The sequence below is a fragment of the Xiphophorus maculatus genome, chromosome 10 (genome assembly GCF_002775205.1).
Source record: "Xiphophorus maculatus strain JP 163 A chromosome 10, X_maculatus-5.0-male, whole genome shotgun sequence".
Taxonomy (NCBI): domain Eukaryota; kingdom Metazoa; phylum Chordata; class Actinopteri; order Cyprinodontiformes; family Poeciliidae; genus Xiphophorus; species Xiphophorus maculatus.
Window position 1 is genome coordinate 2,499,399 of NC_036452.1, and position 27,117 is coordinate 2,526,515.

The window sequence follows — 27,117 nt, forward strand, 5'->3', positions numbered from 1 at the left end:
TAGGATGCCCTCTCATAGGCTATGGGTTAGAGAAAAGGCAGGGCCAAAGACGGAGTAAAAAAGATTTAAAAGAAAAAAGAAGAAGATTCTCAGACTCAGACTTGTTTTTGTTCTTTTTGTTTGTGTGTGGTTTTGTACCGACAGAATTTCTTGGACAAAGACTCAAGGAGGTGAGTGTATGTGTGTGTGTATGTGTAGGGGTGTGTGTGTGTATGCGTGTGTGTGTTTTGCTATTTCAGTCTTAGAAGAACAGACTGATGATAGAGAAAATTGTTTGTGTTCAGCATCTCTGACTAACAGAAAGCTGCTCGTTTGAACCGCAACTCATGGAAACACTGATCAGTTTTGTGTAATCTGGGACGCAACAGGAAAGTTTAATGGAGGGTAAAACTGTGTGAATCCAAAAACAGGACTGTGACCCTCAGCCTCAGGATTACAACTACTCAGCAGGATGAATTCAGAGACTTTTTTGTTGTTGTTTTGGCAGAGAGATTCTGGAAACAGGTCGTGATGCGTGTTGCTTTGAGGCCTCAAAGGTGAGTCGTTTCTTTGAACACGACCAGAATAATGGAAAAGACACAATTGGATCCCATTAAGATATCTAATCTTCTCAAAGTTGTGTTGAGCAATATTTTTTTTAGATTTGTGAAGGTCTTTGAATCTCGTCTGGTTTTTACGGAAGAGGATTAGGGCCAAATAAAGAATACATAAATAAAATACTGGCTAATTTTTTTTTCTCAAATTCCGACTTTTTTCTTAGATTACTGATATTAACAGATTACTTTATTTATTCCTGAAGGTAAATTTGATTTCCAGTGGTAATATCAAAATTTTGACTTTAATTTCTCAAAATGTGACTTTTTTCCCAGAGGTTTTATTTTTTCCCCTCAGAATCTTAACTTTAGTTTCAGAATTTTGACTTTTTCCCTCATATTTCTGATATTATTGTCAAGATTCTCAGAGTTTGGATTTTTTTTCTTAGAATTTTTTTGATTTGATCTCAGAATTCTGAGATTAAGATGAGAATTTTTTTCTCGAAATTTTGACTTCAAACTTAGAACTTTAATTCTGTCCATCTAAGTCAAAATCCACATAAGTAAGCAAACCTCAATCCACAGCACAGAACTTTATTTTGTATTTGGACCAAATGTGAAAAATCAGGGAGGAGTGTCAATATTTTTCTTCTCTCATTTTGAGTCTGTGCTGTGCCCTCTAGTGGCTGCTTGGTGCTCTGCCTGTGCGTGTCTGTGGTCACCCTGCTGCTGCAGAGCCTCTGGGTGCCACCTGAGAGGACCAGGAGTGAAACTGCTGCTGGGAAGTCACCTGACGAGAAGAGTAACACACACACACACACACACACACACACACACACACACCCGCGCACACACACAACCCAAGATCAGTTGAGCAGAAAATTTGGATTTGCAGCTGAGACTTTCTAAACATACAGTATGAAATGTTTGATGTATTTTTAAACGGGCAGGAATCAAATTATCCAAACACGTGAGAAAGGAAGAGACATGTGGAGGTTCAGGGATTAAAACCGGTTCTCCGAAGTGTTAGATGAAGATTTGTACACAGTTTGCGGTGGGTCCTTACGCTCATTTATCCTCCTTCGCCTGACAGCTGTGGGTTTGTGGTCGACTCTAAACCAAAATACTGTTGTGTTGCTGAGCTGTTTCTCCAACGAGGAAAAGCATGAATGATGAAGAGCTTTGTTTTTGAAACAGAGAAATCAGTTTCTGGTGTAATGAGGACGTTTTTGATCACACTGGGGCGCTTGTCACGTCCAAATCTGGTTCATTAATTTAACAGATTAAATGTAAATCTGTTACTGTGGAAATTAATTGGTTTTATTAAAGGGGATCTTTTATACAAAATTCACATTTTGTACCTTTTTGTACTTCCAATTGTTTCTAAAAACAGACCAAGCACTTAAAAAAAACTAGCAGTTTTATGGCAATAAGTTCATGTTTTTTGGTGTCTGGAAAATGTTTCAAAAACCTTCTAATGTAACGTCACAAATCAATAGGCAATGTGCCGTTACCTAGCAACCTTAGCAGAATTCCACCCGTTACCTAGCAACCAAGGAGAGTTCCAGTACATTTGGTGTGATGGAAAAATTGGTAAGCTGGTTTTACTGCTGTATATGTTGTACAATGGCTGCTGGAAAAGACAAAATGTTTTGTTGTTGACTCACTATCCAGAAACCACTTGCTGCATGCTAGTTGGTTGTGCAGGAGGCTCCACTTCGGCTTCTCAAACATGTACGGTTGTATAATTCTGCATCTGTTTTCAACCATTGTCCTGTGCAAAACGTTGAGCTGGGGTGTGTGGCCAGCAGCAGATTATTTGGATCTAAAGTGATAGAGGCCCTAAAACAGCAAATAGGCAGAACTGAACAGGCTAGAAGATAATTACCAAAGAATCATTTTGTGCAAAAAAATGTAATGAACATGTTTTGTATAGGCCATAAATCCATCCTAACCCATTCAAGGAAGCATAATAGTTCACTTAAAAAAAGAAAATAAATGTTCTTTTTTAAGCTATTAAGCTCCTTAACAGGTTTAACACTTTGAATAAGACAAAACTAACTTACAAGTCATAGCAGCTTGTTTTAAGTTAATAATTCCTTAATCTTGATGAAAAACTTCTAGTTCCACTGACGCTGTTACCTAGCAACCCCAGCCAAGCCCAGCCCGTTGCCTAGCAACCAGTTCTAGTTCCATTGGCAGATTATTTCACTAATAGGACATTTTTATAAGTGGAATAATATGGTAGTGAAACTAGAACTTTTTCATCAATATTAAGGATTTTAATGAGCTCATATTTCTTGCTGAAAAGTTACTTCTAAATTAGTTTTGTCTCATTTCACTTGAAATGAGACAAAAGATATTTGCACCAGATACTAAACAAAAACACCTGGTTAGATTTTGTGCATTTAGAGTGCGTGATCTATTTTCGGAACATTTAAAACACGATGGACTTAACATTTGAACAAACAAAATGGCTTGTGTGAGAAACTGAAACATGGTGGCCACTAGTGACTCACAATCTCTGGAAAATGATATTTGATCCAAACATTCCCGTCTTTTTCCGGTCCTATTCGACGAAATTTGTTTCTAAGAGACAGTGGAACCCACCGCTGCTCTTCGGCCACAACAACTTCGTGCTTTGAGTTGCCCACCTCAACTTGTGTACAAAGAGCCTGTCAGAAACAGGTTTGTTGGAAATTTCAGGCGACACATGAAGGAAACACTGCTACAGAAAAGACATTGATGAATGAGCTCCAATTTATCACCAAATGTCCACTTTTCATTCTGTCTCTGTGAGAAATTACAAACAGATTTTTAACTTAACTTTGGTTTTTGAAATTATTTATTTCACTGAAAACTTGTCAACAAGACTTCAATGTAAAAACACAAAATCTTACCAAGTATTTTTGGTCTAGCTTCCAGTGCAGATATTTTAATACACTTGAAATAAGACAAAACTAACTTCGATGCTCCTATATTTTGATGAAAAGTTACTTATAACTTAGCTTTGTCTTATTTTAACTGTATTAAGCTATCTACACCAGAATTAGACCAAAAATACTTTGTAATATTTTGTGTTTTTCAGTGAATCTGTAGAATCTATTAAAAGGAACAGCAGTTACACTGCAAAAACACAAAATTTCACCAAGTATTTTTGGTCTAATTCTAATGCAAATATCTTAGTGGGCTTAAATAATACAAAACTATCTTTTCAGCAAATTATAGGAGCTTGTTTTAAGTAAATAATTTCTTAATATTAGTAAAAAGAAACTACTTGTCCATTGGCAGATTATTTCAGAAATAATCTGCCAGTGGAAGTAGGATCTTTTCATCAATATTAAGAGATTTTTGAATTAAAACAATATCATATTTGCTAAAAAGTTACTTGTAAGTTAACTGATTTCAACTGAAAGTGTTTTTGAAGGAGTGTGTGGCATTAAATGGGAAACTGTTTGTTCTTCATATTCCAGGCGATGATTTTCGCTTCCACATGCTGGCAGTTCGACTGGAGGCCTTGAACGCTCAGGTGCAGAAACTGAGCAGTAAGACAGATAAAACCCAGACGAACAGGAATGATCTCAGTTTAATGCTGCAGAGGTACATTTGCTCTCAAAACGTCAAGAAAAGCACTTTGAAGGAACTTATGTTGTATTTAATCCTGCGCTGCACTAGATTTTGCTGTGTTTGTTTTCAAATTTTGTAGTGAAAGTTCTACTGTTATTGAGAGAAAGGTGTATATTAGCTTGATTTTTATTTTTTACTTTTTGCTTTATCACAAAAAAAAACATTTTTACTGGTTTACATGTCACAGAACGACCTGCTAACTTAATTTTATAAATCCACGTGAAGTTGTCAAAAGCTAAAGATGATTAGGAGATTGCTTGAAATTAAGTGCTACCTCCAGTGTGCACCTGTCAAAATTACATCTGACTCACAGAAAATACGTTTCTCTTAGTGATAAAACCTGATTTCCAAAGGGAGACTTCAGTCATAGTAAAGAGGTTTCATTGTTTAACTTTTTAAAGTTTAATTCAATTCATTGTGAAACAGAAGCCCCGCCTCCAGACAAATGTTGAAAAATTAAGAAGTGGGCGGGGCCAACTGACATAAAGGGGCGTGGCCAGGGGTCTGGGTGAGTGGAGTAACAGGACAAAAGATGCACTGTTGCCAACTTGTTGCTTTATTTAGTTACTTTTTTTAAAAAGCCACAATTATGGTGATTTTTTCTGTTATTGGAGATTTTAATGGTGACAACATGTGAAAGAATCAGTTCTGTCATGAGGGAGAAGAGAGTGTCATCATCAACCAAACTTTTCCATTGTAACCAATTGGAAAATCCACCTGCAGTAGCCACGTTCAACCTAAAGAGGGCAGCACTGAGACGGAATTAAGCTAATTTTCATGAAAATATCACAATCTGCATGGAAGTATATAGATAAGGATTGATTTAGACAATTTATCTGCAAAAAAAGAAAGCTATTTTGGAGTTTAGTTATACTTAAATTTGCAAATGGGCAATTATACAACCGTAGATCTTCGAAAAGCAGAAGTGGAGCCTTCTGCACAAGCAACAACAACGATGCAGCAAACTTGTGGTTTCTGGAATGGTAAAGCAAAACACTTGTTTTTTTTCCAGCAGCCATTGTACAGCTCTACTTGAGTTGCTAGGTTACCTAGGAGGGGTTGCTAGGTAACTTTTGCTAAGTGCCAGTCAAATTTGGTTCAACAATTGAGAGGTTTTTGAAATGGCTCATTTTCCAGATGCCAGAAAACTTGAACTTTTTGTTTTTTTTAGCGTTTTGATCGTTTTTAGAGGCAGTTGAGACCCAAACAAACAAACGAAGCAACAAAAACTCACCATCTGTGCTACTTACGTAACTATCGACTGTTCCTGTGGGCTTCTGTCTGTCTTCCAGCTTCAGACAAGACCAGCAGGGATTGGCCCAGCTGGTGGAGACGGAGCTGCAGAAAGTGTCTCAGAGGCTCGACCAGCTCATCCTTCATCATCATCATCATCAGGCTTCCACTCCACACGTTTACATCAGACCATATAACAGCACAGGTCTGAGTCCATTCACAGTCTGGTAGATTTGATTTATTCTGATGATTAGTGCTTTATTTAGGAAACAATTATTTCATTCATTAATTCATCTAAGTAGTGTTTACTTCTACTGGTCAGAATTTGAGTGAATAAAGTGTATTTATTTACTCATAAACATTTTCAGATGTAAAATCCAAAACTGTAGAAAGCGTAAATTAAGTTTAGGTTGCATTTATAATCAGAACTTTGAGTTTTTGAAACATTTAAGAAGGAAATGTGAAAATCTAGCTTATTTCTGTCTTACTTAATGTGAAATTTCACATTAAAATTCACCCTGAAATGTAGAAAAATATGTCCTGAAAAGTATTCGTATGACTTCTTAACAAAATACTCTCTGATTTATTCTGAATTTTTATGTGACAAACTAAAGCAAAACAGAGCATAAATTGTAATATAGAGGAGTTTTTATTTTACATTTTTAGAAGCAATAATTGATAAAGTGTCTGTTTATATTCACTTTTATTACTAATATAAATAAAATCAAGCCCAGCTAACAACTAACTAAACAAATACCTACAACAAGAAAATGTGTTATTTTTAAAGATCCACCATTTTATTTATATTGTTAGGTTTGAAAAGCAAAACTTTTGCAGAAAGAGAATGGATACAGTTTTAGGATGCTGTTGGAAAATAATGAAAAACACAAAGTTCCCAAACTAATTACAAGAAAATAGTTTTCTTTCCTTCTGATTAATCAAAACGATTGTTCTGATAAAACATTTGGCACATTCTAGTAATCGATTAATTGTTAACTGGAGCATACAGATTAAAAAAAGACTCAATTTACGGAAAAAACAACATATTCAGAGCAGTAATGAAGCCAAAGCTGCACAAAAATCCATATTTTCCATTTAAAACTCCTCTAGTGGCGAAGTTTTATCTTCACCCGGTTCAAATCCTCTGCAGAAAAACAGCAGAATTGCATTTTAGGCAATAAAATGTTTATTTTCTTGTTTAAAAAAGGAAAATTAAGTTATTATTTGTTATTAATTTATTTGCATCTTTTAATATATTTCTAATTTTGCTTAGAAAAGATTTATGTGATTAAATAAAAATACAGATTAATCGATTACTAAACAATTACTGGTTGTGGCCGTATTTAACACAATCTGATCGATCCAGATTAAAGCTGAAATGAGACAGAAATGTTTTCTGATTTCTGAAACTTTATGTTTTTATAGTTATATTGTTATTTTAAAGTGTTGCAGCTGAGAAAATGAGCAGGTTTTTCAATAACTGTAAACATCTCAGCAGTAGGTTTAAACCCAAAAGAAAACTCACTTTATAGCCTGAGGACAGGTTCGCCACAGCGTACGAACGAGGGGTCAAAGGTCAGTGGACTCAGGTGGCGTTTTAAGATGAAATCCTGAAATAGACGTTTAAAATGTCCCAAAGCAGAAAAAAAGTTTAACCAAACAGCTGCTGCCCTGCTGAGACTCAGACTTTTACCCAGAGTTTGGTCATAATTTATTATGTTTATTTGTACCTTTAGGAGTATTTTTACTAGTACTCCATAATACTTTTACTTGAGTAACTTTATTATGAAGTATCGCTACTTTTACATGAGTAAAATTTCTGGATTTTCTACCCACTGAATGAAAATCAAACAAATTTATCCAAAAATTCACCAGTTTTAAAGTTTCATATGTCTTATATTGAAAAAAAATCATTTGGAAAATGTTTCTTTTGTTTTATTTTGTAGGGCCACAGTAAGAAAATATTTTTTCCTAATACTTATTTTCTAATTATGTTACTTATATGAATTATTTCTAATTTCATCCTTAAAATACCAACATTTCCACCTAAGTTTACGTCTTTCATTAGTTACATCCAGTGATGTAAGTTTTAAATAGTAAATGACGTTTTGATCAGTTACTCTGTACTTCAGTCGAGTTTTTACCAAATACTTTTTAACTTCTTGGATGGATACTTTTTACTTTTACTTGAGTAAAAACATGTTGAAGTTTTGCTACTTTAACTAGATTATAGTTTTATTCTGATTAATATGTGAGCGTGCAGAGCAGAAACTTGCATCCCGCATATATTACCTCATACCTATAAAAAAAGTAAAAAAAACACCAGATTACCCAGGATTCCTTTCACCAGCTCGTCCACTCGTGCTTTTGTTTCTCCAATAAGGAATGTCCCGCCTCTACTGGTTTTCTTATCGTTTTTCTTTAGTTTTAAGACGTTTCTTTACACAGTCACAGTTGTGTGTTTTGGCTGTGGCTCTCAGTGTAAATGGTGATGTTTGGTAAGAAGCAGGTGTGTGTGTGTGTGTGTGTGTGTGTGTGTGTGTGTGTGTGTGTGTGTGTGTGTGTGTGTGCGTGTGTGCGTGTGTGCGTGTGTGCGTGTGTGCGTGTGTGCGTGTGTGCGTGTGTGTGTGTGTGTGTGGGGGTGTGGGGGTGTGTGTGTGTGTGTGTGTGTGTGTTGATTGACGTTGGCTGGAGATGCTGGGCGGTTTACGGGAAAGCGGCTCTGATGCCAGTCACAGACATGGCAGCGCTAATGCACTTCTCATTCAGGACGTTGTTTATCAAAGTTAAAGCAATCGCACAATGTTGCTTTTGTTCCCGTCTTCCCTGCAGGACTTAATGAGAAGTGTGAGGTGCCGACAGATCCGGCTTACCCAGTGTGTGCAGAGAAGGTGGAGGTGAGAGGCTGTAAAACATTTACTCTGCATGTGCAGAATGTTGTAGTAAAAGTGTTTATTTTATCATTTTGAAGTTTGGACATAATCAACACAGTTTTTACATTTCGTCACATTACAGCCACGATTTTTATTGGGATTTTATGTGGCAGATCAACACAAAGTGAACTGTGAACAAATGTTTTTTAATCTTTTTTTTTATATCTGGGAAAATTTGCTGGACTGAATTTATAAAACACTTTTTCACTCAAAGCGTTTCTCACTACATTCATCTATGAATGTCAGAGATTCAAACTAAACATTTAATTAACAAGTTAATTAGTGAATTAAATAAACTAAATATTCAGTTCTTTAAATGTGCGGTGAGCTAAATATTTAGTACATAAATAAATTTATAGTTTAGCTTTGGGCTAAATATTTAACTTGGTAGAAAAAAATTAGTTAGCAAGTGAAATATTTAGCTTCAAACTACATACTTAGATTGAAGCTATTTATTTCATTGGCCAAATAAATATTTAATTTTGGTGCTAAATATTTAGTTTGAGGCAAATATTCATCTTGCTAAGTATATATTTAATTTGAAGCTAAGTATTTAGCTTGCCAGCTAACTATTTTGCTTGGAGCTAAATATTTAGTTGTAATGTTGGACAATCCGCTTTAGTTCCAATCTTCCATGAAATCTGACCAACTTCCCAGTCCTTGCTGAACAGGAATATCCCCACATCATGCTGCTGCCACTACCATGTTTTGCTTTCGGCAGCATTCATTGTTTTGCATACAATCCTCATAGTTAGAACTTCCCCTCGTTGCAGAAGTATTTGAAACAATGTAAACAATCCAGATAAAAGCTGATACAATTCTTTATCCGATTAATCATCAAATGATTAAAATAATTGCTAGTTGCAATCGTATCTTTGCTTGTAAAAACAATATTTCCTTGTAAAAACAAAACGCAAACATTTAATTCAGCCTTTTTAATGTGTCTGTGGCAGTTCCTGAGAGCGCGGTGGCAGTCAGACCCCTGTTACGCTTTTTACAAGGTGGATGGCTCCACCTGCTCCATTTTGGTGTACCTGAGTCAGGTGGAAGACTTTTGCCCAACCCAACCTGGGCGGAACCACACAGCAGCATCATGGCGTCACAAAACTCCTTCTTATACAAAGCAGGTATTTCTATTCAAGCTATGATTCAGTTTACAGGTTCATAGAAGATATGGAGATTTTTGTGTCTTTTTTGGTTTGGTGATTTGCAGGCTTTCTTACGGGACTCTCTCAGTCCGCTCTATGAGGTGATTAGCAGCAGCAGCAGTCCGGCGGTGAAGTTCATCCGGTCCAGAGTGGAGAGGATGTCTGAAAGTTGGATTTGGGCCGGGAGAGGAATGAAGCCGAACAGGAACAAGACGGTCTCACCTCAGATGAAGGTGCAGTTTTCCTCAAACCCTTGGGCGACAAAAAAGGCAATTCTTTAACTTACCATCCATAAACGATAGCCGCGCTGCCGCGATAGAACGACTCGGTTAACTAAATGAAACCTGGAGATGTAGACATTATTCATTTAGTGCAGCGAGCCACAGCAAGCGGGAAAATAACGCAGAAAACCCGTTTAAGAGCAACTCAAAAGAAAAACAACAAAAAAAAGGCTTTAGCTGGAACGCCAACATGCAGAAGCATTATCTGACGCTGCAGCAAAATCGCCAAGTCTTGACCGGTCCACAGTAATAAAAAGGTTACGCTACACGCAGACTCGTTTCCATAGCAACTGACTGACAACAGCTTTAATAGCATATCAGGATTCAACACAAAAAACAGTCAAACATTTCCCACATACAGAGCAGAACATTCAGTCCGTTACAGTTTTATGTTTTCAGGCTTGATGTTTGTTTTGTGATTATTAATAAGTGATTGTGGTGGTACATTAGCTATGCTGCTATTAGCTAAGCTAACACAGCAGTGGTTGATGAGCTATGGTGCTATTAGCTAAACTAACACAGCGGTGGTTGAGTAGCTAATTTAAACACCTGCTGTACTGATGATCTGTCACAGAGCAGGTGTGTGCATTTCTTTTATTTTTTATTTTTTAATTGACAGAAAATTCTGCAGCACATCTACATGTTAAGTTGTCAAAGTCAAGCTAGCATAACTGACCTACGTCCCTCTCTTGCTATTTTTGTAATTAAAACTTGGAATGCCATCGTCTTAGATCTTGTTATTACTACTAATTGTTGACAGTTAGTAGTAAAGAACTGTGTACCTTTTTTCTTCTGTATATCAGGCGTACATTTAAGATTTAGCAGCTAAAACCAATGTTGTCCTTCAACACACAGAACATCTTTAAAGCACAATAGGAGGAACCGTAACTGTACAGAGGGATCTTTGGTACCATGACTATTCCTTTCCGTAGGTGCTGCTTCATCTGGGCGCTCTGGCTGGAGATGTTGGTCAGCGTTTTGAAGCAATGGTGGACCGAGGCGGTCCTCTTGGAGAACTGGTCCAGTGGGCCGACCTGAGCGCCTGTCTGACCATCCTGGGACACAACTTGACCTTCAGCACCTCACAGCGTCAACTACACAGGTCACACTCTGCAAACGCGACATGATCATCTTGTAGTTGGCACCCACCGCTTGAGAAAATGAGCTAAAATTGAAGCTAATTTTTAGTATCAATATGGTTGAAGTTAGCCCTTCAGCATTAGCTTCAGCTGAAAAGCATGTTGGTGTGGTACTTTAGCAGAACGAATGAATACGATTAATGCTATAGGGTTAGCGCCACTAACTTTTTAGCTCGCGGTGCCCATCAATGCCTTTTGCCAAAGCTTTGTTTTTATAACTGTATTTAGTATCTATATTTATTTTAAAGTAATCCTCTGTAGATCTGAAACATAAAAAGGGCCTCGCAGGTTTGTCTGATTAAAAAACAACATTATGCTCTGCAGTTATTTTTTGATTATCTTTATCTACAATATTTGTGTATGTGCTGTTAGCAACAAGAACATTGTCTGTCTCACTTTTTAGACTTTTTTAATAAATCAGTTTGCTTTTCCACATCCTGAAAATGTCTGAACTACACAACATTAATGGTGTCGTTCCTTTGCTGTGACTCGTCCAGACTGATAGGTGCAGCTCCAGGTCAGGGCAGCTGTCCAATCCAGAGACCTCTCACCTTTGACCTCATCTATACAGATTACCATGGGCTTGCTCACCTCCGCAGAGCTATGGGACTGGCTTTCCAGCATTACCAGTATGAACCCAGTCTTCTCACCACAAAATTAGACACCTTATTAGCAGCCTGTTAGTCTTTTGGTGTGTGATAGGTTTAAAATAGATGGTTTTGAAATATAAATAACTGCTTATGTACCATACTAGGTGTCGTTTCAGGATTCTGGATTCATTCGGCACAGAGCCAGCCTTTAACTTGGCCAGTTATGCACATCTTCATGGATATAAAACCCTGTGGGGCAGCTGGGGGCTCCAACCTCTGCAGTATATGACCATGTTCCGTAAGTTAGCATCTCTGAGACAAGTGAGGGCCAAACACTCACAGACTGCGGCTTTTATTAATGAGTGACAAGAAGAAATTCATTGTTAAAAGAAAGCTGTAGGAAGTTCTCAGTGGTGGCTATACTTATGCTAATGTGCTAACAGTGGAGCTAATTTTTAGTTTAGCTCTTTTGCTAACTTTGAAAACGTTTAGCGCACTTAGCTTCCCCCAAATTAATTTTCCTCAGGTTCTCTCTCTCTTTGTTCTACAATAACAAGAAAATAATCAATTGCTGAATGAAAAGCTACAGGAAGGTCTCAGTTCACTTCTAGTAAAGTACTTAGATAGGAACTATTTTTTCATTTGTCTTCTTTGCTAACTTTGAACACATTTAGCACACTTAGCCCCCCTTAAATTAATCTTGTTCTCACATTCTGTCTCTTTTCTCCCTCCCCAATAGCAAGAAAATAATCAATTGCTGAATGAAAGCTATAAAATATTCTCAGTACACTTCTACTGAAGTGCTTATAATGGAGCTAACTTTTAGTTTGGCTCTTTTGTTAACTTTGAAACATTTAGCATTTTTAGCTTTTCCCTTAATTAATTTTTTCTCCTGTTCTCTCTTGTTCTCTCCCCAATGACTTTATTATTGACAAGAAACATTGTTTTCTTTCTACAGTGCAACTGTACTCAACTTTTTGATGGTCTTAAAGTACAAATTAAACACATTGACGCTACAAAACGTGAAAACATTTAAGGGGATATAAATACTTTTACAAGGGCTGTTCTTCTATTTATTTTCCTATGATGCATTTCACTGAAAACTTTCATTCCGACACTTCTGCCCATCATCATTCCCAACCTGCCAGAGGATGGAGACGAGCTGGAAGCAGTGAGTCGAGGACCGCCTCTTCATTTGTCAAACTGGAACGCTCTGCTTATTTATCCTGTGGAGCGGGAAGAGAGAAAGCTGCTTGTTAAGGATGTGAAAGAAAAAGAAAGAAAACACAGATTGATAATAAAAAACAAACAAAAAAAAAACAGAAATTTTGCTTCGCAGAAAGCCAGAAAAAGATAAACAGAATCAGAAAACCAAAGTTTCCCCTTTCTTTTTCGTTTCATAACAACCTTTGACCCTGACAGGTGTCGGAGATAAGTGGAGTTAAAAAAGGTCCAGCAGGAACTTTTGTTTTGGATGAATACTCCTACCATTCCTGGCGAACTCTGTGTAAAGTAAATACTCATCTCCAACGCCTTTGCTGCCTGTCCAAACACAGCCTGCGCTTGGATTCAAAGCTCAGATGATTAATGCTGCAACGTTCGCTTCCAACAGATTATCAATTTAAACTCTCCTTCGCTTGATGTCGCAGTAAACACTGTCACTAATGCCGTTTTATGCAGTCAGATTATTTTTTTATGGTTTCTGTTTAACATTTTTATTCTTGTTGTTTTGGTTTTTAAGCACCGAGTTCAAAGCGAGTAAATACAAGAAATATCCAAATAATTACTTTTCAGACGTCGACTTGTTAGTAAATAGATTCCAATAAAAATTTTGCTTTTCTCTGAAATTGGTGCAGAAACTGTTGGCCTGGTAAAGATTAACACTTTACTTTCTGAATTTATTTAGTTATAGAAAATAAATTTTGTCTGTCAATGAGTTGCTAAATGTGAAATTGCTAGGTTGAATGTAAAAAGTTTTGGCACTAGGATGAGGAGTTTTTTGTTTTTTTGTCCGTATCGAAATTAGTCTATTAGTACAATAGAAGCACGGGTCACGTGTTCCAAACCCGGATGTTGACGCTGGCGCAAGCCACGAAGAAGAAAACAACAGGAAGTAGTTAGGGGATAACGGCGCTGTATGTTTTTTTAAATGACTTATCTCGTATACAAGCGTATTCACATGTGATTTCAGTTGTGTCTTTTATTTAACAGAAGCACCGCAATTACGAAATTGTGTTTTTTCGGTAGTAGCGGGATTCTGACAAAGTTTTGCGCACATTTGTGATGGAAACGCAGCGACCGTTTCCTGTCATCCTCAGCTCATACTCCAGATAATTCCTTCCTGGGCTTCGTTGGTGAAGATGCGGTAAAGACGAACGACGAGTTTAAGCCAGAAATCTACAAGAAAGACAACATAGCAGTCGTCTACGGCAAACAGGAATACATGTGGCAGGTAAAAGGATTTTTGGTTGCTATTTACTCTAATATTCAGGACAATTATGCGGTGTAAAAAATCTATACGTTTTGTCCCGCATTTTAGAAAGTGCAGCTCTTGTACTTTTTGATAATTAAGGCTGGGAGATGATGAAAGCCAAGCATTCGATCTTTCAGAAAAATTTGTCAGCTAATCAACGGAAAACACCTGAAAAGGTTTCCTGAGACTAAATCAGTTGTCAAGCAACTAATAAATGCAATATTTGAACTTTTTCTGCGTTCAGTGAATACTACTAATATTAAATATTCAACACTCAAGTAATTTGGCACTATACACATAAAACCTGATTTGATTTGACGGATAAAATAACATTCAAAGGGGATCTATTTTTGCGAAATTCATATTTTGCAAATTTTTGTACTTTCATTTGGGTTTAAAAGTCATTTTCTGGTAGTAAGTTAATGTTTTTGGTGTCTGGAAAATGAGCCTTTTCAAAAACCTCCTGACTGTCATATTTACCAGGCACTGCGCTGTTGTCTAGCAACTCAAGCTCCATCCCTTTCGATCAGCTGGTTTTACAGTGGTACAATGGCTGCTGTAAAAGACTAAGTGTTTTGTTTGTTTGATTGTTAAATGTGAATTTCTGGAGTGTAAATCTGAATTTCTGCAGGGTAAATCTGATTATCTGGAGGTGATCAGCCAGGAACTGGAGATCCACGGCACAGTCTACCAGCCTTCAGGACGCGCCTCCAGTCTTCCCGGTTTCGTCAAAAACCATGGACTTTTGTCTCAGGAAAACTTCCTGCAGCTTCTCCGCAGAGCAAAGGTCAGATAAAAGAAAAAAAACAAACACATATTCCATACAAATAGTATTTGTAAAATCAAAAAAATACCAGTGCAGGAGTTTTGCTGCCCCCTGCAGGTGTTTGTGGGTCTCGGGTTTCCCTACGAGGGTCCGGCTCCAGTTGAGGCCGTCGCTCTGGGCTGCATGTTTCTCCAGCCGCGGTTTGACCCGCCACACTCGTCCCACAACGACGTCTTCTACAAAGGCAAGCCCACAACGAGACAGGTAGGTCAAAAACCCAGAGGAAAAACTTTGATTCAGTTCTTAAAGGGGCAGGATCATGTAAAATCCACTTTTCTTAACTTTACTTCATGTTATAAAACAAACCTGGAGTTTTACTTTGACTCGTTCATGCTTGTTTGAGAGATGCTTTAATCTCCATGGCAACCATTAAGCATTTAAAAATGCAAAGGTAGACTTAACTCCATTTTTGAGGCCAGGCTCCTCCCCCTCAGCTCCTTCAGACTAGCCAGCAGCATTTAGCAAACACCTGGTGAAACATATGAGCTCGTTATTGTAGAAAATGTTGTTAAATGGATAATAGAGGAGAAATGTCGTGATGACTTTCTGAAGGCGAAGTTTCAGAAAAAGCAAGAGTTTCTTAAACAGACAGAAGCCCAATTCCAATGCATTAAAATGCAAAGTCACTTTTTTCTGTCATATTTGACATATACACCATTTTTATAACACTTGAAGTTATTATAGTTACTTATTTGTGCTATGAAATGGAACTATGTGCCTTTTTAAATGTAAATATATTTGGTAAATATGGCAACCTCAGACTCTTGGCTAGAAGCTGATAAAAAACCTTTTGAGCATTTGAGTTGAGCACGAACATTAGGGCTGCAGGACATGCATCATTGACCAGAAACTTTTATCAAAATGGCATTGTATGGAGCTCTGGTAGTGCCAAACAATCTTGACTATATATTTATATATGTTTGGGTTTTTTTTCAGTAAAATGTGCCTAAATTTCTTCTTTAATACATTGGATTTCCAAAAAATACACTTCAGTTGGAGTCAAATATAACAATTTGTTATTATTTCATCATAATTTGATTTTAAAAAATGAATTTAAAAAAACTATTTTTTAAAATTTAAAAATTTTCGGAGATGAAACAACCAAGCCCCACCCCCAAATTCAGATCTTTCTTGTCAAAATTCTGATTTTAAAAAGATTTAAGTTCTGAGAAAAAAAACGATTTTTTTTTTTCAGTGGCCCTGATATTCTTCCCTAATTTCTTTTTTTTTTTAAAGTTTTGGAAGCAAAAACAAAGGAAACCCCCAGTTTTGTAGATGGGCCAACCTGGGCCAAAGGGTTTATTTTTTCAGTAAAACTTCTGTAAATTTACGTTGTTCACTTCAGCTGCCTCAGTATTTGCACAGGTAATGTTCACAGGTGGATCTATGGTTTCTGAAAACTTTTAGCCTTATTCATAATATTTCTAAAAACTTTATATGATGTATAATGCAAACAAAATTCTGGTGAGGAACAAAAAAAATCCAAATCTAATTATCTTATGTCCCATCCTCATTTTCTTTAGTATGGTGCCAAAGTTTTTAAAATAAAAGTTTGCTGAGAAAAACAAAATTATATTTGGTTATGTTATTTTAAACACTTCAGAAAACCCAAAAGACAACAGAATTTTAAACTGTAAATATGAATTAGTTTGGACGTTTTGGTAAAAACGGTGAATAACTTTGAATGCCAGATTACTTCACAGCACCCGTATTCTGAGCGTTTCGTCGGTAAACCGTTCGTTTGGACTGTGGACATGAACAACCGAACGGACATCAGGGAAGCAGTCGAGTCGATCCTAAAAACGAAGGTAACAAAAAGTTCACTGAACAAACATTATAGTTCATAGTTCAGCAGCTAAAGAGTTCATTATGAATTACTTTAAGGTTTTTTGAAATAAAATCTTTGAAAACATCTAAATTATGACTCCATTGTGCTTCCATATGTTTAAATATGTTTAATTAACCTCTTTTCTCCTTGCTGTTTTTATCTCCATAAAGCTTTTATAATTTTTCTTTTTTCTTCTTTAAACTGTCAGAAAGCAAAATGGTTCTGAAAATGTAGCTAAGGTGAATATAAATCAATGTACTACGTTCTAGTATTTGTCTTTTTACCATTAGTTTGATATTTTGTAGTTTTATTGCTGCCGTTGCTTTGAGTTAGCAAACAATAACCTTTGTTTTTGTTTTGGTCCAGTCGTCCCACGTAAAGGTGTGTTTACGTGTTTTTCCAGGTGAAGCCTTTCACGCCTCCAGAGTTCACCTGCTTGGGAATGTTGGAGCGAATGCGCCGTTACGTCACTCATCAGGTACAGAAACAACTATTCACCTGGAAATTCAGGTTTTTGTTGTTAGAAATCAACAATTTTAGGTCAGTTTTAGCTTTCTTATCACGGAGTTCGTATGTTGCTTGAAACTCTTGAAAACTGGATTTATTTCTGTATGAAATCCTGTGAAATGTTTGATATTTGTTCGGCAAAATTTTGTAATAAAGTGCATTTTAATGTTTGATTAAAAGCATTTTGCACATTTTGAAACATTAACTATAGTAGAAACCAGATATTTTCATACAGTAAATAAAAAGACAGGTATTTTTTTCTTGCTGTTTAAAGGTAAATTATATGACAAAGTATTAGGGCCATGCTAAGAAAAAATAAAATTAAGTAAATAAAGTTGAAATAATATTGAATAAAGTCATAATAATACGACAATAAATTCATCATATTTTAAGAGTAAAATCTGAATATTATGACTTTATTCTTGTAATTTTATTTTATTTTTTAGTTTTATTTTAAATAATCTGATAGAAGTATTAAAATTATTTCTATTTGTTAAAAGCCAGAAAACTTAACAAAAAACATTTTTTAGAAATTATTTTTGTGACTTTTCCTTTGTATATTTTGTTTAAACATTTAATTTGAACTGGAAAGTTATTTAGCTTTACAGCATTTGTTTGGATTTTAATGAAATTAATATTTATTATTCCTAATTTCTCAATGATTTGTTGTTCTTTGTAATTGAAATAAAGTTTTTTTACATTTAATATGTAAAATTTATTTATTTAGGTTTTTTTGTGTTAAATTTGTGTTTTTTTTCTCAGACGTTTCAAAACATAACATTTTAGTTAATATCCAAATAATATCACAAGGCATTATTAATAGCAGTAATAAATTAATTGAAACAGTTTTTTTAGTTCATTTGTATTGTTTTTATATGTAAATTTGGTTCTGGAAAAGTTTGAAAACTGACCTTGAAAGTGCTTGAATTAACAAATGTTTCCAGCTTTCTCATTAACTGCAAAACAACTGAATATCCACTAGATCTTGTTCAGCTAAAACTATAAAAATGACTAAATGCTCCTGTTCTCTCATCGTCAGAACTTCTGTGGTAACTCCACGGCTGTGTGGGAACCAGAACCGGTTCTGAGGGTTCTTCTGGGTCCACTGGGTCAGTCCTGCGTGGATGTGTGTCAGCGCTCCGCCCTCACCTGTGACCCGGCTCTCTTTCACCGCTTCAACACCCCCGACACGTTCACCAGGTGAGGAGTTTCACTGCATGGGGTGTCCAAAGTGCGGGTTGGGGGCCATTTGTGGCCCTTTAACTGAATTTGCGCGGCCCCCAAACTGCAATTTTAGAATGATATAAAAATGCACGAAAGGAAATGGAGACTTTTTATTTGTAATAAGGGTAAAAAAAATTTTTAATGGAAAACGCTAACAACAACACAACTTAACTGATCGGGTCGAGGTTCTGGAGCCGGAGTCACATCATCGTAGAGCAAAAAACTTTTTAATCAAAAACGTGAGTTTTGCTCAAAATTGGCATGTTTCCATCAAGCAAGTTTATCTTCGTAGTTGCAATTTGCTCAACTACAGACACAAACAACACGATGCATGTTATGGTTTACGTCCAGACAATACAAGACGCTTCTTTTCCTTGCCGTCCGCAGCTGCGCTGTAGAACCGTTAACTAAATGCAACCTGCAGATGAAGGCATTATTAATTTAAGGAAATGTGACACAACATTGCCTTAAATGCTGAAATAACGCAGAAAAACCATTGAAGAACAACTCAAAACCACTTTTTTTCTCACTCTCTGTGTCGGCTATGCTACACACAGACTCGTTGCCATAGCAACTGACAACAGCATCACTTTATGGTTCAGGATTCAACACCAAAAACACTCAAATATTTCCCACACAAAGAACAGAACATTCGGTTTTTACACTTGATGGTTATTTTGCGATTATTAATAAGTGATCGCTGTGGTAGATTAGCTACCGCTGCTATTAGCTAAGCTAACTAACACAGCTAGTCAGTTGATCAACTAATTTAAACACCCGCTCTACTGATGATCTGTCAGAGTTGGTGTTTGGGTCGCCTTTTCTTTTTTTAACCAAACTGAAACACACCGAATTCTGCAGCACATATAAATGTTAAGGTTGTCATAGTCAAGCTAGCATAACTAACCTACTTCCCTCTCCGTCACTTAATCTTAAAATTTAAACCTTCTCCTGACCTTTTCTAGTTGTCGTATTGACAATCAGTAGCAAAGCACCGTATTCATTTTTCTTTTGTACATCATGCATATATTTAAGATTTAGCATGTTATGTTGACAACTTAACAGCTAAAACCAATGCTAGTCATTGTCGACAAGCAGCTGACGATGAAAGAAATCAGGATGGAGCAGAAATACTCAAGAACCTTTGTTTGTTTCTCAGGATTGGACTAGGCTGCTCCAGCATGGTGCAGGAGGTCAATCATTTGTTTCCGTCTTACAGCCCTTGGGGTCGGCTGTGCGGCCTCCAGCAGGAGCCTCTGCTGTTCAGCTGCGCCGGATCGGACTCGTCACATCGCAGACTATGTCCCTGTAGAAGCCACCGTGAATAAGCCTGGGCTTTGATTAGGACTTTGAAAGAACTCAGGAAAAATCGTCATCCAAAGGGAATTCTGACTAAGATTTAGAGATTCTGTCAGTATTTATCTGGAGGCTGGATTTGACCAAATCAGGTAAAGGGTCTTACATTCGCTGTTAATACTCAGGAAGCAGATTTTTAATCAATGTATGTAAGTTTTCTATAAGTTTTCAAAACATGTTCATTACATTTTTTGCCCAATATTATTCTTAGATAATGAGATTTTAATCTGGTCAGCTCTACCTATTTTGAGATGTTTTGGGGCTCTGTCACTTTAAATCCAAATAAGCTTCTCCCGGCCACACCCCCAACTCGGCAATGGCTGAAAACAGATGTGCAGTTGTACAACCATACATCTCTGAAAAGCAGAAGTAGAGCCTCCTGCGCAACCAGCATGAATGCAGCAAGTGATTTTTAAGCGTGTTTTCAGACCTGATAGTCTGGTAGACTCGCTTCGATTTGGGACCAAAATTACAACATCTGTTACATTTTCGGTTCTCATTTACTCCACTGTGTCAAACCAACCGAATCCTCTGATAAACCTGTTCCTCTCCTGGCCAGTGGAGGCGCTGCACCAAGAACCACTGAATCAAATGACACAAATACCTCTGAGAAAGACACTGAGCGCAACTTCCTTCTTTACAAAATATAAACAAAAATGGAGTGGCTTCAGATTTTAGCAGTTGGAGAATTTATAATTTAATATTGGATTTATTGTATTGTTTATCAATTATTGTGATAAATTTCTCATGATAAAAATGTTGATTTATTGTCATAATAAAACCTCCTGAAACTGTCCATGTTGTTGGGATTGTTTTTTTATTTTCTTCACTGCTTTTGCAATGAGCGGATAAATAAATATCAATGATTAAATTACAGTTTCCATGTGCAGTTTAGTGATATAAATCACACTTCCTCTTTATGTGGCTACTGTCCTAAAGAAGCAGATTAAAAATAGGAATGCTTTTCAAAGAGCAGTTTCTGGCCAGGATTTGCTGCGACATCACAGACGTACAGTTACCAAAAAATGACGTAATAAATAGTTATTATTGTGATGTTTTATAGTTATCGCCATAGTACCACAAAATATCACAATAAAACTTTAAGTCCGAGTCTCTCACCCCCAGAACGTGCATATAACAGCGCAACTAGCAGACCAAATGTGCTTCAGTTCCACTTGGGTTGCTAGGTAATGGGCAGGGCTTGGTTGTGGTTGCTAGGCAACAGCGCAGAGCCCTTCCAATGTGACTTAAAGGGCCAGTGTCATGTGTTTTCTAGGCACATGTAGCACCATTTTATAGCACAATAAAGTAGCTATGTTAACTTCATTTGTTAAAGAAATGCTGTGCACTGCAAAAACACAAAATCTTACCAAGTAATTTTGTTCTGGTTTCTAGTGCAAATATCTTAAGACACTTGAAATAAAAAAAATAAAACTAACTTAAAAGTAATTTTTCAGCAAGATATAGAGACTTCTTTAAAGTCAATATTTCCTTAGTATTGATGAAAAAGTGCTACTTCCTTTGGCAGATAAATTAACTTAAAACATGGAAAAAATATCTTGAAATAAGTGAAATAATCTGCCAGTGGAACATTTTTTTTTATCAGTATTCAGGAATTAGTTATTTAAAGTAATGTACTGGTAAGTTAGTTTTGTCATATTTCAAATGTACTAAGATATTTTTAATGGAAACTGGACCAAAAATACTTGGTAAAATGTTGTTTTTTGCAGTGTATATATCAAATGTGACCTAAAACCAATTTTACTTTCCAATTTAACACTTAAAATTGAGTTTTAGAAGCAGTACTGCCTTTAAAGTTGGTAAAATTTGAAAAATTTTCACAGCTAAATAGCTGGTTGTTCACTCTGATTGTGTCAGTCGGTTTTTCCGTTGTAGCGGATTCGGTTTCCTGCCGGCCTCAAAGGAGATCGGCTGACAGGCTAAACGATGAGGCTTGTTATCCGAGTGAATCACGGATAACCTTTGGATATCTTCGAGAGGTTGCAGCCATGTGACAATGATTATATTGTCATGAAAGCCAACGGTTCCCAACCATGTTTAACTTTCTAAACCCCAGAGGTCGGTTTGAGTCCAAGTCCCCTGCTAGGAGGCAGAAAGGCTGATTGTGTGTGTTTCCAGCACCTATTTAAAAGTCAAGAGGTGACAGCACAAATTATGCTTTCTTGAGTTATCGAACTGGAAATAATTCAGATCATAACAAATTACTTATTTTGCTCATATTATCCCTGATTATGACCTGCAGCTTCCAGGGTCTTCTCCAATAAGTGGAAACATGCAACCTTTATTCCAGTTGTACTGGAATTTAATTTTGTTTTTTTAAAGTGAGCATTTCCTTAGTAACAGGGATTTTCTTATCCTCAATAACATCAAAAAGAACAAAGGCCGTGTCAGTGATGGGCTGCTGCGCTGCATGGCACAACTGTTAGGAAACATAGGTCCAAAAAATCCCAAAAACTGCATTTATTTTAGGTGTGGGAGTTTTGTTTTCACTTGGAAACGACTCTGATTAATGCTGACTGGCAGAAAAAGACGCATTTTCTGTCTCATTTCACTCCATGTAACCAAAATATGTCGTCGCTCAGGAATTAGGGCTCTCAGTGTCGCGTCAGCTGGGTGAAACGGTGAAAACATTATTTCAGATAACCTCCAGAGAATCTGGGGATTTTATTTGGCTGCGTCAGAAGCGAACGTTGCCCGAACTTCTGAAGCTCCAGAGACAGCAGAGTTTAGTTTAAGCTGTGGGAAGAAAAAAGGGAAATCTGGCTCCAGGAGATTCCTCTAGAATTAGGTTTTTTGGCAGAAAGAATGTGTCACTTTCAGATGAGTCATATGAGTTACACGCTTTGTGCCGTATAAAGGCTGTGGCTCTTTTCCCAGGGATTGATAGCAGAAAGTTCAAGCTAAGGGTTCAAAACCAGTTCCAACCACAACGGCGGAGAACCTTCTGAGATAATCTCAGATTTGAGGGGAAAAAATTAAATTTTGTGAGCATTTTCTAGCAGAATTTCAATTTTTAAACTTCAGAAGGTTTTTCTAGAAAACTTTTGAGATTAATCTCAAAAATTATTTTTTTTCTAGGGGATTTTCAAACTGTTGAAACTCAGAAATTTTCTTGTTTCTTTTCTCAAAAGCTTCTGAGATAAATCTCAAAATTTAATTTTTTCTAGCAAATTTTTGACTTTTGAAATTCAAAAATTTTGAAGGTTTTTTAAAGAAAATTTCAGAAATTAAGCTAAAATTTTCTGAGAGTTTTGGCAGAAATGTACTCTTTTCCAAATGTTTTTTTTTTTTTTTTTAGCAAATCTTCAACTTTGAAAATTTCCTTTTTTTTCTAAAAAATTTTTGAGATTAATAAAAAAAATTGAGTGTTTTTCTAACAACTTTTCGACTTTTCAGATTCAGACATTTCCATGTTTTTTATTTTTTTTAAAAAAGATTTTTTTGCCAGAAATGTACTCCTCTTTTCAAAGTTTTTTTTCTTTAAAATTTTCAACTTTTCAAGCTCAGAAAATTCTTTGTTTTTCTGGAGTTTTTTGGTCATTTTTGCTACTCTTTAAAAAAAAAAAAAAAAAAAAATTTTTCTCCCAAATACACCGTCGTACATACCTCCTTTACAGAAGGAGCGACGGTGTCATCAAGGGGTTGCTGAACTCCAGTCCTGGAGAAATGTCATCCTCCGACCTCTAAGTGCTTCCTGTCTTCACCTGAACCAACTGAATGACTCGTTATGAGACCTGCAGAGCTGAGTGACTGAGTGAAGGAATCGAACCGTTTCATTCAGGTATGTTGGGGGACGTTGCAGGTCTTGGGCATCCCTGGTGTAAGATGTGTTTCCTCTGACTGTTGCTGTAAAAGGCGTCTACATACCTCTGTTGACCACATTCCTAAATACGGCCGAACCGCCTGACCCAAAGACAACAATAAGCCCCACCACTTCACAGCAACATGCTGTAAACATGGAGGACTCTAAACACGGCTCATCGGACAGGAAATCTGTCACTGATGCCCAAACAGCGTGAGACCAAAACAGTTTATCTGTGCCAACTTTAAATACAGCCTTTATTTGGCAGGTGCATGCAAAGTTCTGACTATTTTAAGCAAAATCTTTACCAAAGTCGCATCAAATTATCTTAAGAAGGTGTCCTACTGTTATTCCTGATCTATTTATTCAGCCAAAGTTTTGAGACTGACGGAAATTTTGATTTTCACAAACTAAGCATATGGCGAGTTTAAAGCTGCAGTACGTAACCTTTATTAAAAAGGTTCTGATAGAATGTCATGAAACATAACCTGTAAAAAAACAAACTTCCTCTTTGCTGTATGCTACGCTGCAGCTAGCATAGCCTGCTGTGAATGAACCAATACAGTTGTCAAATTTTATTGACATCTATGTTAGTTTAGTTTACAAAACAACCAAGTAAATCAGCGCTTCAGATGAAGTAATCACATATTCAGTTCTGTAAGACATGAGGGTAAGAATTAGACAAACAACTGCTAGGAAATCATATCTTAGAGCGATTACAGTTAGCTTGTAAAGTATAGAAAAGAGTGGATGGAACGGCTAACTTATTGATGAATTATTAGCAGTCGATAATCAAAGCTTCAACACAGATGTGAAACTGAAATTTTACAAAACATCCAAGTAAATTTGCGCCTCAGAATTTATTAAGCAAAAATTATTTTTGGGGAAGCTAATTGCGCTAAACGTTTTCAAAGTTAGCAGAATGTTAGCTGAACAATTAACTCTGCTATTAGCACATCATGGTATTAGTGTTCCCACGCTGGTTAAAAGAAGAACTGCCTAAAGCATTTCTATTTTATCATTTGCTCCTGTTAGACAGAAGAGCAAGAATTAGCATTAAAAAGTGCCTTGGTAACCACTAGGAAATAATATTTATAGAGAATAAAATTAGCTTGTAGAGTATAGAAAAGAGTGGATAAAACATCTAACTAATTAACAAATTCTCAGTTGATAATCAAAACTTCAACACAAACATCACACTTTATTCAACTGAAACGTTTATTAAACAACCAAGTAAATTAGTAGAAGCTAAGTGTGCTAAAAGCTATTAAAGTTAGCAAAAGTGCTAAACTAAAAATTAGCTCCGCGATTTGCGCACTGAGTAGAAGTCTGCTTGCCACTTCCTGATACCTGCATTAGTTAAAGTATCACTGTCTGTACAGGGTTTAATTTCTTTAAATCTACAATAATTGTTTAGAGATTTCAGGTAAGCTAAGCTAACTCAACCTGATGGGCTTTTTTAAAATTTGGTTTATATGTGCGCTCATGGCAGTGGCTGACCATCTACTGGATGGTGTCCCTGCATGCAGCTGCTGCTGCTGCACCTCTGCACATGGAAACAGGGATTAAATTGTTAGAAAATATAGGATGATTGATGGAAGTGAAAAAGTGAGAACCCCCAGAGAAACCAGGAGAGGAAACACGAACCGTCGTCGGGGTCAGCCAGGCTTCATGGTGAGCTCACGCTCCACCAGAGGTTCAATAATGTTTGTCTGAGCGCTTTTTAATTTTACATGGGAGACAGGAACTGTTTTGGTCACTTACTTTTTCTTCAACAGTATACCTACTAACCCGGGAATGCAGCGGCTGTTCAGACGTTTCTGCCAAGAAAAATGAGAAATCATTTGAGCAAAATATCAAACTTCCAACCTTTGTCACATCTGGATTTTTCTCTTAAAGAAATATTATGCATAGAAATGCTATGAATTTAGATAATTACCTTCACTGGAATGACTTTGTGTTTCACACACAGCTAAATTCAGTTAGGAAAGATCAAGTTTAGTCCAAAGTGAACGTAGAATCTCGGGGGTCAAATGTATAACAGGAGATATTACATAAATAATATCTCCTGTTCAGAAGATCAGAGAGAAATTTAAAGAAAACGTAGATTTTATTGCTGCATTATTCCTGAATCAGTACGTTTATAAATCATTTTTTCTTTGTGATTCAGGGTTTAAAGTGTCCAGATAGTCAGAAAAACTGAGTTTAAGTTGCGTTGGAAGGAGTTAGCCTAAAGTAGCCTCTCAATGCTAACATGTAGCAGCGGCACAGACATGCTAACGTTAGCATCCACATTTCTGAAGAAGTTCCCTTTTCACCAATCTAATGGTTGAATACATTGAATAACAGATGAAAAACAATATTTTTTATGTCTATTTAAATATTTAGCAACAAAAAGGTATTTGAATTGAAAATGTTGCTTATTTTGTCCATATATTGTTTTGGATTCATAGCAATTAACTAATTAATGACACCTCAATTAACTCAATAAAAATGTAATCAATGCTTCCCGTTTGAACTAGTTTCTAGTTCAAATATCTTGAACACTTGAAATAATACAAAACTAAATTACCTTTCAAAAACATATATGAACTTGTATGAAGTAAATAATTTAATATTGGATTTAAAAAGCATTAGTTCCATTGGTCGATTATTTCACTAAAAGCAAGAAATTTTTTCTGTTAGAAGCAAAATAATCTGCTACTTTTCCCTTTAATATTATGAAATTATTGACTTAAAACAAAAATAGTTACAGAAAACTTACTTATAAATTAGTTTAGTCTTGTCTCAAGTGTTCTAAGATATTTGCACTAGAAACTAGACCAAAATCACTTGGTAAGATTTTGTGTTTTTGCAGTGTAGTGCACTTGAAATAAGACAAAACTAACTAACAAGTAACTTTTCTGTAACTATTTTGTTTTAAGTCAATAATTTCTTAATATTGGTTTAAAAAGTACTAGTTCCACTGGTAGATTTTCTCACTTATAATAATTTTCCATTAACATTAAGTAATGATTGACTTAAAACAAGCTCTTATTACTTGCTGAAAATTTACTTATAAGATAGTTTTGTCTTATTTTAAGTGAACTAAGTGTTTACAGTAGAAACCAGACCAAAATCACTTGGTAAGATTTTGTGTTTTTGCAGTGTAACCAATGTTTCAGTCTGGGTTTTATAAGTTGCAGTACCTTAATGTGAGCTAAAGGAGGCAGTGTGGTCAAGCAGGAGACATTGTGATGCAGCGTAACGCCTACCACCTGCCCGAAGTAGAAATAAAGAAAGTGAATAATACACCGACTGAGCGGAGACTTTCACTTTTTAAACAACAGAGCGCAGCAAAAAGGAACAGAAATGCATAAATGAACAGACTCCCCACCCCCAAGCAGAACGGTTTTCATTTGATCCACATGCAAAAAGGAGAGGAGAGCATCAGAAAGCAGCTCCGTTTTATTGAAACCTGTTACTGGCGTGCCAAGATTACACTAAACAACAACAAGCCCTCTCCCTGGAAGCCAGTAAAACTCCGACAACAAACACTTGGCTCGCCTACAGAGCTGTTAGGAGCCACAGAGGTTGGGCCCTAATGATACTTGGTA

The 27,117-nt window shown here is 36.4% G+C and overlaps 1 protein-coding gene across 1 annotated transcript; it reads left to right on the plus strand.

Moving 5' to 3' along the window:
- Positions 1-105: 105 nt before the first annotated feature.
- Positions 106-20,378, plus strand: LOC102218133 (alpha-1,6-mannosylglycoprotein 6-beta-N-acetylglucosaminyltransferase B-like). The gene is made up of 18 exons (XM_023340564.1): positions 106-170; positions 488-536; positions 1,217-1,335; positions 4,007-4,133; positions 5,453-5,598; positions 8,226-8,290; positions 9,280-9,453; positions 9,540-9,707; positions 10,688-10,857; positions 11,392-11,523; positions 11,649-11,782; positions 13,803-13,936; positions 14,589-14,744; positions 14,841-14,987; positions 16,475-16,591; positions 17,015-17,089; positions 18,158-18,318; positions 19,502-20,378. The coding sequence occupies exons 2-18, from the start codon at positions 511-513 to the stop codon at positions 19,668-19,670; spliced, it is 2,220 nt and encodes a 739-aa protein (XP_023196332.1). The 5' UTR covers positions 106-170; positions 488-510; the 3' UTR covers positions 19,671-20,378.
- The last annotated feature ends 6,739 nt before the right edge of the window (positions 20,379-27,117 follow it).